Genomic DNA, 14,203 nt, shown 5'->3' with positions numbered 1-14,203 from the left:
TGGCTGTATCCCAAACATGTCCTTTAGAGGCCCCTGGGTTCATAGCTTTAAAAGAACATGGGACTGTTACTCTTGGAAGGCACCAAGCATTTCACTGTAGCAAGGACAGAGGCCAGAGGGTTTGTGGAAACTCTGAAACTAAAATATAGCCAATTTTGGAATGAATGACTATCTGAGTGGTTCCTGCTGATTATCCCTGTCAAACAGACCCAATCCTTCCAACCTTTTCATACTGAAAACAGTTGAGATTCATTCTTCATTTGTACAAGGCTTTCACTTTTGGGTTCCTTCACCTTTTGGTTCATTTATATTTTAATATGCACAGTGGTTCTCAAACTTTTCACAACAAGAACCAAGATAATATGAGGCCTTCCAAGTACCATCAAGTCTAAACCAGGTCTAAACCAGGTCTAAACCAGGTCTAAACCAGGTCTAAACCAGGTCTAAACCAGGTCTAAACCAGGTCTAAACCAGGTCTAAACCAGGTCTAAACCAGGTCTAAACCGGATCTATAATATCCATTTTCCACCAAACTGGTGCCAGTCCTGGGCCAGTTCCCATTTCAGAACCAATTCTGCCGTTTTCCACTCAAAAATGTTGCTCCAGGTGTTGAGATCTGGTTCTGACTCAGCACTAGTCGGGCCAGAAATGAGAACCAGGTCCAGTGGAGTAGTAAATATAAAGGTTACATATTATAGTGTTCATACAGAAAAAAGGAGCAGTGAGGGAAAAAAAAAAAAAAAAATGCTAATTGCTAGCTGGTAAGCGAAGCTCAGAATTAGCATCCGTCCACAACTGACAGTGAGACAGCCGAGAACCAGCACCTTGGTGGAAAAGGGGAATAAACTATCTTAAAACAAACAAAATAAGTTTAGGACAAGCCTCCAAATAATGAAATGTATAATCCAATAATGACACTTTTCTTCCCTGGCTCAGTCTCCATACGTCTGGGGGTATCAATATCGCAGTTAGGGAGCCAGTGGCCTAAATAATAGATTTAACCCTCAGTGTATTCAGTGTTTTACCAGTGATTAGATAAAGCTGTACGCCTTACCTTTGGGGCCGACCTTTGCCAGCAGCGAGTGCAGCTGTAGCATGAGCTCTTCACTGGGAGGCATCTCTTTACTCACAGAGAGAAGTGTCTGAAACAGTATTCCTGTTCCTCCTTTAGACACAAACACCCCCACTCTGCGACCACGGCCTGGACAACAAACACAGGATCAGACGACACCCAGGCCTGTGACTTTATAAGTATCAATGCTCAAATGTGTATCTAGTTTTGATATTTGTTTTGGTATCGATTAGTATCCGATTTTCATTACTTTTGACAACCTTAACTAGTATAAATAAGAAGTAGTGGCTGCATCTATCATATACTGAATGAACGTCAGCTTAAATAGACCGATTATGATTGCTTCAGCTTGGCAGGAAAAGCTCATTATGAAGAAGAGAGGATAACATTCTATCATTTTTACATTTACACAACTTTAGAGCTGGGTACCTGTCTATATTATTGGGTACTAGTGGACAATGTCTGTTTTTTTAGTAATGGTACCTGAACATTACTTTTTTGGTGCCTATTTCTGCATGAGTTATTATATAAAATTACTAAAAAGAATCCTACTATTATCCCATTGAAAACTATTTCCTTGAATAAAAACTGTATCTTAATGTTTATTTCATTCATTTGTAGTGATTAGTGCCTAGATTATGAACTATTCAGGACTTAAAAAAGAGTACCAGTACTATAGTAACAGTATTAATTGTCTGTACCTGCATTTTTGGTACCAGTAGAACATGAAATTGTTGAGTGTGTTGCACTGATGTCTTTGACTGAAAGCCCAGCATAACTTACCAATAGTGAGAAGCTCAGTGAGAATGCTCAGAATGTTCAGGATGGTTTGGACATCATGAGTGTTCTATTGAAGAAACAAGACACATGATTCACTTTTATGTTCAGATAGAAAAGTTTGAATTCAGAGGGACTGTACCCAATTTTTTCATGTGATAAAATAAAATTGTCCTGCCTCAGTACAGATGTATATTAAAAGCAGCTTTTAAAGTCAAAATGAGAATACTTTGTGCTGTCTGCATCTAATAATAGATGCTTTTCTCATCCATAGACTACTGGTGTGTTGTTAGCATGCTAGTTGTTGTAGCACAAAGATGGCAGAACTCCATTCTGGTCTGTGAAAGTTGTGAAAAGTGCTTACAAACTCATTGTGGTGAATAATTATGATGCAGGAATGTGGACTTTGTATCGATGCAAATCCATTTTTTTGCGACTTAACTGTGTATGTGAAGTTTTAATGGCATTATCTATTGTTCCAAGTCATTTTTTTTGCAATTTTAGTGTTATTAGGTTACTTGGTGCAGCTCTAAAACGTATAAAACATACGCTGCCCCCTGTTGCCACAAAAACTATTTGTATTGGTGACATCACACAGCACTGCCTTGATTAAAGTCAGGTGTATCTGATTACAAACATCTAGCTGCAGGGGCAGAGTTTGAAGTGTGGACACTTGTTAAACCAGCCCCTCCTCTCCCCTCACTCTCCCCTTTAGTCCTCCAGGTACTGCCTGTTTAGCAGCTCTATCTGAAATGCAGTTATGCGCGTTTTAGGTGTTTGGTCCCACTTTAAAATGAACTAGTTCTGTTTTTAAAATGTTTTAAAACAAATCACATCTCACGCTGCTTTCCTACACAAAGAGTTCACAAAAACACACTGGTTATATTTAAGGAGGATTAACGACTGACCTCCAGAGATGCCAGGATGACCTCCATGCCACTGGACCCTTTGGACATCACCTCCTTTCCGCTCTTCTCTGCAACACAACAAACAGGAAAATATTTAACATAGGTTTTAAATAAGGTGGGCATCAGGTTTTAAAACAGGACATTATAATATGGAACTTTAACCATGTTATAAATGTTTTCCCTCAACATTAGATTATTCAAGTTGTATTTAGATTGATTAATGAATGTTTGAGTAATCTTGTATTTCCATTGGAGCTTGTGTGCTCAGAAAAATTCAGTTTTCCTCTCTCCCTTGACTCTGCTCACATCTTTGTGCTGAGCTGCATCATTATTTCGTAGTACTGTAGAATTGTAAACTACTTTCTCTCATAAATCCATGACAAACTAGGTGCACTGATCAAAAGTATTTAGTTTGAATAAATGTATTTTAAACTGTTATTTAAAAAGCAATATAAATAAATAACTCAGAACAAGTCCACCATTTTATTATGAGACTTCTGTACCTCCCTGAGTCACCATTTCACCCATAAGTCCCACTCAGTGAGAGCACGTCCTCCTGTCCTCTGCATCTTCACTACCCTGTAAATCACTGTAAATTTGTCCTGTTATTGAAGAGCTGACAGATTCTTGACTCCTTGTGTAACTTCAAACATATGTTATGGTTAGACCCTTTACTGTGGATTTGTTAAGTTGAATTAGTGTAAAGTAAAGTCAGTCACATATGGAGGAGCCCTGATTTGTAAAGCACTGTCCTATGATGCAAAACAACTACACAAAGATGGACACAGTGGTAATAAATGTGTCGAGCTCTGCACGTGTCAGAGCATGTAAACAAGGGGAGTGGAGTGCACAAAAACATTACTCTCATACCAGACCAGTGTGAGCCCTGCAGGACACATAGACTAGAGTTAGACTGTCACAATACCATAGATATGATGCAGAGATTATTATTGTAGTGTGTATAGTGAGGCTGCAAAATGAGTCCCAATATGAATGGTCACAAAAAGTTAATAAAAATGTGTAAGATTTTTTAGGCAGGCCAAATATCCCAGAATCCACAGCAAACATTACATATTCTTTCAATCATGTGAAGAACCTGCTAACCTTGTAACAAAGAGCTGTTCTGAAATGTGTGTGATACATGTGTTAGTTTATCAGATCACATTTCTTCCCTCAAATGTTTAAAATATACACTGTGATTATACAAAGTCATTCAGCCATACTTTATTCCATGTCGCGCTTGTGTCTGCTTTAGTTATAATCTATGACACCCGTGGGTCACTGTGTTACATTTTGGACATTTTAAATTACAATATTGATCTAAAATGACGTATTAAAAGAAATTGTTAAAGTGAAAAAGAAAACAACTCCCAATGGGAGCTGACGTCATCGTAAACGTCATCACAACAAGGAGTCATGAAGTCATCGGCTCCTCCTACGGACAGCTGCAGATCATACTAGTGAGCAGTGGATTATTTTTCATTTGTACCAAAATGACTGTGCGACTCTGTGATACACATAGGATTCGTCAGATTAAGCAAATCAAATTAGAGAATGAATTACAGAACAGTGGGCATGTGCCGGTGGTGAAAACGGGCGTTTTGAAAATAAGTGATTAAAGATTGCTCAAACATGAATCACTCCAAATACAACTTCAAGAGGCTAAATGAGAAGGAAACAACTATAACATGGTTAAAAACAGGTCTGCTTTAAAGCAATGAAAGTGACGTCTGAACAATTAACCAGAATTAAAGAATTAAAACATTACTTGAAAAATTTTAATTGGCAAATCAAAAAGGCAAATAATTAGTATTAAAATATTAGCACAATAAAGTATTATTCATATTGGGGACTTGATGTTGGGGACTGAATAATTTGGGAGAAATCGCTCATTGATATTTCATAGAGAACTGATCGATCATTTTTAAATCAAAACTTAGTTCACTGAATACAGCACGTCACTCATTGAGGCGCATTAACATTTGAGACTGAAATCTGAACTGCTAAACTAATACAAGAATCACATGCATTTCAGAACATGTTTATAGAGGTCTAAACTACAGGGTTAGGACATTTAAAACATGCTAAGACTTCATAGAATGGTACATTTTATTGGTTAGAGACAAACTTACATTGCCATCTTGCTTTAGGTATAAACTAAACCTGTTGCTATAGGCTAAACATATATATTTTAATTAGTTATCCAATAAAATGTTAGTAGCTACGCATATCTGTCACATAAACAAATATAAAAGATGACAGTTATTACATATTTATAGGCTCCTGCTGTATCCATTGGCCATATTGGATGTCTTGTAAAATTACATTAAAGATTCAGCACCAGAACGCAGTGCCTACCTTCTGCATCCAAGCACATCATAGACCGCCGGTACTTTCTGCTGTAGTAATCCATCTTTTAAAAACATTTGCAAAAAATCTAAATGATAATTAAAATAACACTTAAAAAATCCAGGTTTAGGCCAAAAGGATTCCCCAAAAAATCAACACTAAAATCACCAAAACTTTGTAATTAAGGATGCATTATTTATTTAAAAATCAAAGAAACTGGTTCTAGTGACTACAAGTGTTTCAGCTGCTTACTGTACAACTAAGTGTTATGAACTATTAGTACCGCACATGAAAACTGAACCTAACAACTGCCCCTATGGAACTGACAACTGCACTGGATACTTTGACTTTACAGGCTAGCTTTTTTTTTTCTTCTTAAGCCAGCGGGGGGCACGAGACGAGAGTGTATAGTTTGTAATGTAACCTCTCTACAGATGGTTTAGCAAATGTATGGGGCATAATTTACATAAGAAGTGCTAGGTCATTACTGTGCTATTCCTGGGTTTCAGCTTCCTGTTCAAGACATTTTGAGGACTTCATTCACTATTCAATTTTGTGTTATTTATGAATTATTTATGAATTATGAATTGGTATTTCTTTGTCTATGGCAACAGTGCTATTTTTAATCACTCTGAAACCCATGGATTTTTAAATACCGGTATCTTTTAACTTAAAGGTGTTACTTTTCTGGTGGGAGGTCACTCACCATATATTTTTGCATTGCCCAAAATGTTCCACAGTATGACAATAACCATATCTATTTTGCATAGAAAACAACTGTTTAAAAAAAAAAAAAAAAAAAAAAAAAAAATTTAAATACCTAAAAAAAGCATTCTTACTCTGAGCAGTTTTTACCAGAAGTTACACCGTACAGCTTTAAATTTTAATGGTCACAATTAGCAAATTAGCTTACATATTGTGCATTGCAACAATAAAAATGCCCCCTTGTCTCCATTGGGAGACAAGGGGGCATTTTAATTTACATCTCTACTAACATGTTGTGAAATGTGTGCGATTCTTGTATCGGTTCAACAGTTCATATTTCAGTCTTCTCTCAAAAGTTACTGCTCCTTGGACCAAATTAAAGTCTGTGCATAACCTGATTACTGATTTTGAACAATAATCTCACAGATAAATCATTACTTTGTATTCTGAAAAAAAATCCTATCAGATTTTTAGTAAGAGATAGAAGAGTCCGGGTTGTATATAACTTACTTACACTGAACCACAAACACACAAACTTGAGATCATAAGCTTCTGAACATGAGACAAGAGAACAGCAAAATCCACTCTGGTGTACTGTTACTTTAAACAGCCCACCCCCTCTTTCCCTCCCCCTTCTTCTCCTCTTCCCTCACCCCCTCCTCACATCCCATCCACCTGTCACCCATCTTTTTTCTCACCTACTCTCCTTCTCTTCTTCCCCCCGCCTTTCCTCTCCTTTCCTAATCATTTTCCCTTATTCCCCCTATCCTCTCGCCCACCTGTCACCCATCTTTTTTCTCACCTCCTCTCCCTTTCTCCTCTCCGCCAGCCTCACTTCACCTCTCCTCCCCCCATCTTTCCTGTCCTTTCTCTTCTTTCCTACGAACTCCCCACCACGTCTCACATACCTGTCACACATCTTTTTTCTCATCTCCTCTCCACCCCCCTCGTCTCCTTTTATGACCTTCTTTTCGTCCCCTCTTCTCCCCTCCTCTGCTCCTCCTCAGACACATTACATGTTAAGCCCTTGTGGTTTCTGAGGGACGTCAAAGGAGGTAGAAGGAGAAGTGACCAACAGCTGATGGTCATAATGAAGAGTCATGGAGGCTGAGAGCTTTTTCCACACACTATTCTTATCTAATGGGGTTTCACAAATAAACATAGTGCAAATTCTGCAAACTTTGAAACCTATAAAACATATTGTGTATCGGTTCAAAGAGTTTTAAGGGATTAAGGGTTTGAACAATGAATGCATCTCATAATAGTTTCATTACAGATTATATAACGGTGCAATGGCATTGTTTGAAATCCGAGTGAAGTATTCTGCTACTCGGGCTGTCACAACACTAAAGGAGCAATTAGGGAGGTTTTAAATAAGACCAGGAAACCTTTAATCATGACCACGGACTCTGAGCCTCTCCTGTTTCCTTCTCGTGCTCCTCTGGTCTCATATCTACTAGTGCTTCCCTTTCACAAGAGTAACCAAAGAAAGCAGAGCGGGCCTCAGTGTGGATTAAAATACTGCTGCTTTAACTATCAAAGTCAGAGCCATCTCTATTTACACTTCAGACGATGGGACATGCATGATCACCTCAGGACAGCAGCTTCAGTAACACATGTTTAAACATTAAAAGAGTTATGTCCCCACACTTAAGATAGCTAAAGACATCCAATCTGCAACTATCGTGTCACATTAACGGCCCCATGATGTATTGAAAACTATTGTGAACTTTAGCTTTGAAAATGCATGTAAATTAAAGGCTTTGAGCCTGATTTAAATTAGTTTTGTCAAGGTAAATTCTCTTTAAATCATGCATTCTATGGCAAAAAAGCTGTTAAAGAGGGTATATTACATTATCTTCTGATCTAGGCTATAAAGTGGTTTCCTCATCACAAACATACCTAGAGTCGTATTTTGTTTCATTCACACGTTTAACACCCAACTCCTGCATATTTAGGCTGAGTTCTTCTCTCAAACAGAAAACCAATCCACCTTGTGATGTCATGTGGTAATACAGGAAGTGCTTCACTGTGTTTCCCTTTCACAAGATTAACACTGTGTTTTTTAAAGTCTGTACACCATCATTAGAGTCATTTGGATAACTTCAGTCCTGGAATTGCCAATCTCTGCTGAACTAAAGGTAAAAAGTAGCTGTTAGCTTGAAAACTACCACTTCATGACATCACAGGGTGGAATAGAGCATTTTGAGCTCTGAGCCTAATAATGCAAAAAACACGTGTGAATGAAACAAAACACAGCTCCAGGTATGTTTTGATGAGGTAACAACATTATAACATGGCTTAAAGCTCAAGAGAGTCATTTTGCGTAATACAGGACATTTAAATAAGAAAATATAATCTATTTTTTTACATAGCATTTTCTTGGGTAGTAACTAACACAGAAGCTACAGACTGGGTCACCGTTTTTTTTTTTTTTTTTTTTCATCCAACCAGGCACATTGTTACTAAGAATCACGGGTAAACAGCAGCCGAACACTATCCCAGACACTTCATTCTCTGTCATCGTGCAGTTTTAAGAGTGATATAAATTAATAGTAGGCAGAGATATGAGAACTATAAGGAGGACAGTATCCCAGATGGTTGTTTCTGTGTCATGGTGCAATATCACAGAGATAGAAAGGACAAAGTGGGTAAAGGTTCAAGTTAAAACATGTTCCTGACTCAAGCCTGGAAATCGGGTAGTAGGTCATCTAACATCTCGTGAAATTCCCTCTAAAAACATCAACAGAGTATTCCCCAAATTATTCAGCTGTAAATCCTGCTTCTGTCCTGAGGTAGACTTTGTAGAGCACAGCCTCTCACCTTGTGTCTGTATGAGGTGTAGGATCTTTGCTGTGAGCTGTCGGGCCGTCTCCGCCTGTCTCCCCAGGTCTCCATTCATCCTCTCCAGCTGAGCCAGCATCATCATCACCCTGGAGTTACTTGGAACACTGCAACAGACATGAAAACATAAAACAACAGGTCACATTAGAATACGCATTTTTTAGAATATAAATTGAAATGAAATTTAAAAAGCCTGTAATGATAACAAGTGTGATATATTGCTGAAGAAAATATAAGCCCTGTTCACACGGAATTAGTTTTACCTAGGGGTGTTGTAAAATGGATGAAAAACTGGTAAAAACTGGATTTCAGTACGGTTCGTGGTGAATTAATATTGTTACTTTAGTTTGTATCTAGGGGTTATAGATGATAAGTAAATGATCAAACTGAAACTAATTTATGCCACTGATATAATCACTCTAAGGCAGGATTACTCAAACTTGCACAGATTGCTCTAAATACAACTTCAGAGGTTAAATAAGAAAAGGGAACATGGTTAAAAGACATTCAACAGCAGGTTCTATTCCTGTAATGGTAACTGTTATGGCCAAAAAGTAGATCAAAACATATTTAGTATGGACACAGGAAACAAAAGTTAAGGTTCTACATTTTTGTTCCTTTTATAAAAACTGTTTTTAAAAGCTTTGGAAAAAACCCTTAAAGCTCCTATATTATGCAGAATTGACTCTTATGAGCTTTAAGCCATGTGATAATGTTGCCTCATCACAAACACATCTGGAGTTGTGTTTTGTTTCTTTCACATATGTCTGAGTAAGCCTTTATTATTAGTCTGTCTACATCTCCAAAGCTCAAAATGCTCTGTTCCACTTTGTGACGTCAAATTAACACCTACCTTTTACTTTAAGTGAAAGTGTATGGAGTTTAAAAACACAGTGGAGCATTTCCTGTACAATGGCATGACATCACAAGGTGGAACAGAGTACTTTTGTCATGAGAAAACATTATAACATAGACCAAAAAATAGTGTGATATACCCTTTAACAAACTCTGTGCCCAAAAAAAACCTAAAGTAACACAAGAAACAGACCATGGTGAGCAGGGCAACGTAATATAAGGGCATTGCGTTGAGCAGGCCAACCCTATATAACCGTATTATCTGCCCTTATTTCACCTGCAATAATCTGAACTAGAAATACAGGGTCAAAGGTCAACTGTTACATCAACGGCAAACACAGAGGAGCCAAAAGTCTGCGGTTATACCCGGTGGAATACAGCTTCTCATGTGTCCTTATATAGAGATATAGACTGTGAGACCCACGGTGCAAATAGAGTACGGACAGCAGAAATAGACAGCAGAAATAGACAGCCTGGGTGAAGGACTAAGATTGATTGAACAAACTGTGCTGGTTCAAATTTGGCAATACACTAAAAAAAAATACAAATGGTTGAGAATGGAGAATGGTTTAACCGCATTGACACAGAGGTGGGAAACACATCTAAAATGGACAGTTGAAATGGTTGTTTTGGAGATATGCAAAATTTGAATGGATGACAACTATAAACAGATGCAAAAATAGTTGGTTACAAATTAAATAGATCTTCTAAATAAAGGTCCAAATTAGTGATATTTCTGCACCTTTGTGGTTGATTTTATCATCCATTTCTCCGATCTATGTTGTTTTTAGTCTATATTGCCTACCTGAATAAAAAAATGTTCAAGGACTGGTCAGTGGTCAGCAAAGACGACAGATAAACTCCACAATGGATGAAGGAAGCAGAGAAAGATATTGCCCATTTGTGTCAAAACAAAAACAGCAACTTACAGAAAAACAAGAAAAAATAGCACAATGGAGCTAAGTACTAAGCACTAAATCTGTACTGTTCAGTTATATTTTGTAGCAATGTACAGTTGCGGCGAGATTTGCACTTTTAAAATGATCAGCTATCTGGCTTCAGCCTCCAGTAGAGGCTGATATTTAGTTTGGCCCAACCAGCTGTGTAAATATACACAGAATACATGCATAAAGCTTTATTGGAACACTTCAGTCCAAAAAGGTATTGCAAAAATGTGACTACACTACACGTTTATCCAGTTTGTAGTAAAACAACACTGTGAATAAGTTTGTAAACAAATTCAAATGAAATAATTGGGGGAAAATGACCTTATCAGCCATTGGTTTCTCTGGATTGTAAAAAATCATATTTGCATTGGCCATGAAAAAAACAAAACAAAAACATATCAGTCAATTTCAAATATTTTGTTTGGGTCTCTTTAATGGAGACATCTACAACCAATCCTCTCAGTAAAAAAATTCAGACATTTTGTGTCACAGTGGCAAAAACTTGAGGTTGGGAGGAGTTTGGGGAGGCCATGGAGGCGGATTATTGGACGACCTCAAAGGCATTCTGGCAAACCATCCGACACCTCAGGAGAGGGAAGCAATGCTTCAACAACAAAGTTGAGCCGCTGCTCTTCCACGTCGAGAGAAGCCAGCTGAGGAGGTGGCTTGGGCATCGGTTTAGGATGCCCCCTGGACGCCTCTCCAAGGAGGTGTTCTAGGCATGTCCCACCGGAAGTCTGGGAGCCCCTGTTTAGACTTGATCAATACAAGGAAAAAAAAAGGATATTGCTGAGCCCCATCCCAGATCCTCCTGCATTCAAATAGAAAGTAGGTGTGTCTGCTTTGTCAGGCTATACTGTGGTCTAGTGATGATGGTGGACTGTTGTCTGCTGTGGTGATCTCATTACTGAATGTCTCATACAGAGCCAAGATTTTACAGTTGAATGCTCATCCAACAGAATCAATTGCCCGCAGAGAAAGAGCACCAGGGGGGAGGGCTGAATGACTTTGGAAAATATATCTACTCACAATTTTTTGGACAAGTAATCCTGCTCTTGAATTTTCTCAAATAAAGATTCAGTGGACTGTGTGTGTACATTTTAAACACGTCCAGGAGCATTCATATTTGACAGAAGACTGAAATATGAACTGTTAGACTAAAAGAGTATTATTTTATGAAGACAACAGTATAATTCTGAAATAATGGGATCTTTTACTTTTTGGTCATTGTGAACATTTGTGATTTCTATTTGATTGCATTCAAACTGTGAAAGAATGTGTTTAAAGATATCTAACTTGTTCTTAGCTCTCACAAACCCTTTGGCACATCACTAGTACTCACATGCACTTTTTTTTCAGACAGTGAAATGAAACTGGCAGTCAATGCTAAATCCTAGCACCGTTTCGGGCTCTTATTTCTGAGACAAAATACTTAGACATAGACCTGTCACGATAGAGCACTTAAATTTTGTCTGAAATGAGTCATAGAAGTTTTTTATTCAAACTTTTATGGCGTAAATCTTATATAGCCAAAAAATAACAAAAAATTTCCAAGTACTGCAAAGAAACTGTACACACGATGCATACTGACCCCAAAAATATATTGTCCAAGCTTCCAGATAGGAAATTAATGTAGTAAGTTGACAAGTTGATGTAGTAATTATCACGATAATATGATATTATACTTACTCATTTTTACTCATACTTACACAAATAATGATGAGTGCCCCTGCTATAAGCCATGTAATCAATGAATAGTTATGTGTTTGATTGTTCAGTTTTTACAGGTAATCAATCTACAATCAGAAACAGTGCGCACCTTAAATGCCGCCTCTAACGAGGCTTTAACAGCAAACATAAAACATAACCATGGAATCACTTGAGGACAGTAAGAGGACACAGGTGGTTACGACAGTCATTTTCACTTCTGCAAAAATGGTAATGTTCAACTTACCCTTTCTCTGAGGCCATTTTGGGTCTGTTCATTTTCCCCACATCAACATTTCATCTGCAATGAAAACAACTGGGCTTAGTACAACAGATAAGCACAACCACATCACCTAAACCACACCCCTTTGTTTATTATTCAGTCATTGGTCCATCCTACTGCAAAAGAGCAACTGGCCAACAGTGCTTTAGATACAGTTAAGTGTATAAAGGCATGTCCAGTTAGCATTGAAACAAATGTTTGATCAAATAGTACTTGGCTTTTTTAATTAACATAGTTTACAGTCGGTCCTGTGGCAGTAAAAGCATGTGGTTTGGAGAGAGTGGTTTTGGAAGAATAGATTTTATGTTTTTTGTGTTAAATGGCACCAAATTGAGATCTGACTGTCAGATCATCTCAGTCTTTATCGCAGTTTAAGGCTACACTGAAAACCCACCTCTTCTCCATGGCATTTAATATTAGCTAGACATGATATCTTAGTGCTGTATTGGTGTTTTATTGGTGTTGTATTGTTTTATTGTTCTTTGCCTATGTATCATATTATCTGTATATTTGGTTTTTTGTTGACTTTTTATGTGAAGCATTTTGGGCAGCTGAAGTTGTATTTAAATGTGTTATATAAATACAACTGAATTGAATTAACCTTATAATAAAATCTTATTATTTATTTACTAATAAAAGATACAGTGATCCCACAATGTGAGGGGTAAAATCCAAATCTCCTCTTTTTAATTAATCTATTTTAAGTTTTTTGCCATATGACCCAGGTCAAAGTACTGACATTAATATGCACTGATAATTTAAGGACATCATGTTCTGAGTTGTTTTGAGACAAAGCACAAAACAGAAGTTACATTTCAGTTATATTAATCTAAATAAATAAAGATAAGCAATATCTACTCTACGTATAAAGCGGTATTTACTTAGCAGATTACCCTCATTAAAACACGAACTATTGTGGCCAAGGGTGTCAAATGGTCTCGAGATCAAATACAGAAGCTTGTGTTGAGATAAGATCAGTCATAAACAGTACACTATACTCATAAATTATTCAATAAAGGCTGGCATCAGGTAAGCTTGACATTTTTTTTAGGTTTATAATAGGCAAACTGCAAATTAGAGCCACACTAACTACAAATGTTTAATATCATACTCCATTGCTTTAGGAATGTTGTAAGGTTAGCTGGTGGAATCTGCACGTTAACAGAGCGCAACCCCAAGTCCAACCAGTAAAACCCCTTAAACATAAATATCTGGTCGCTCCTGTTATGATAATTATTTAAGTGGAACATCCGCTTCTATATAGAGAAAAACCTGCGCAAAGCGTTTTTTTCTGGATGCTAATAAAAACAAGCTAACCTAGCTTTGGCTGCACCTGCTTTGATAGAGACTCAAGGGTCGCCAGTCTGCGCCTCCGACCGCTAACACTGTGTAGTTAATATGCTAACAAATGCACGCAGAAATAACGCATTTATAATATATGTCGTGATATTTTTAGAGGTAATATAACGGTGTAATTATTGTTTTACGTACCTACACGATGAGGAGCACTTGTCCCATGTAGGTTGGCCCGTTTCTGGATAAAAACTAAGTGTATTTGAGCGTTGCCTGAAACGCCCTGGTGATGTTGTGGTCAGCCCCCAACTGTCAGCTGGGCCCACTGTAAACAACGCGAGAACGCGTTTTAACTGGGATAAATACAGATGTATAAAGTCATGTAAGGTATATAAATGCACAAATTACAAAATTAGCAAAATGTCTTTTTAAAAAATCTAATAATTGCAATTAAAATCTGCAA

The 14,203-nt window shown here is 37.5% G+C and overlaps 1 protein-coding gene across 1 annotated transcript in view; it reads right to left on the bottom strand.

Moving 5' to 3' along the window:
- agtpbp1 (ATP/GTP binding carboxypeptidase 1) overlaps positions 1 to 14,135 on the bottom strand; it is a 48,356-nt gene extending 34,221 nt beyond the window's left edge. The window contains exons 1-6 of the mRNA XM_033972236.2: positions 13,939 to 14,135; positions 12,412 to 12,465; positions 8,635 to 8,762; positions 2,758 to 2,825; positions 1,856 to 1,919; positions 1,055 to 1,201 (exon numbers count right to left, since the gene is read on the bottom strand). Coding sequence (XP_033828127.1) covers positions 1,055 to 1,201; positions 1,856 to 1,919; positions 2,758 to 2,825; positions 8,635 to 8,762; positions 12,412 to 12,443 — 439 coding nt within the window. The 5' untranslated portion in view covers positions 12,444 to 12,465; positions 13,939 to 14,135. The remainder of the gene's footprint in view (positions 1 to 1,054; positions 1,202 to 1,855; positions 1,920 to 2,757; positions 2,826 to 8,634; positions 8,763 to 12,411; positions 12,466 to 13,938) is intronic.
- Positions 14,136 to 14,203: the final 68 nt, after the last annotated feature.

Source organism: Periophthalmus magnuspinnatus, chromosome 9 (assembly GCF_009829125.3).
Source record: "Periophthalmus magnuspinnatus isolate fPerMag1 chromosome 9, fPerMag1.2.pri, whole genome shotgun sequence".
Taxonomy (NCBI): Eukaryota; Metazoa; Chordata; class Actinopteri; order Gobiiformes; family Gobiidae; genus Periophthalmus; species Periophthalmus magnuspinnatus.
The sequence above is the reverse complement of the archived record's forward strand: the minus strand, read 5'-3'. Positions and strand labels throughout refer to the sequence as shown.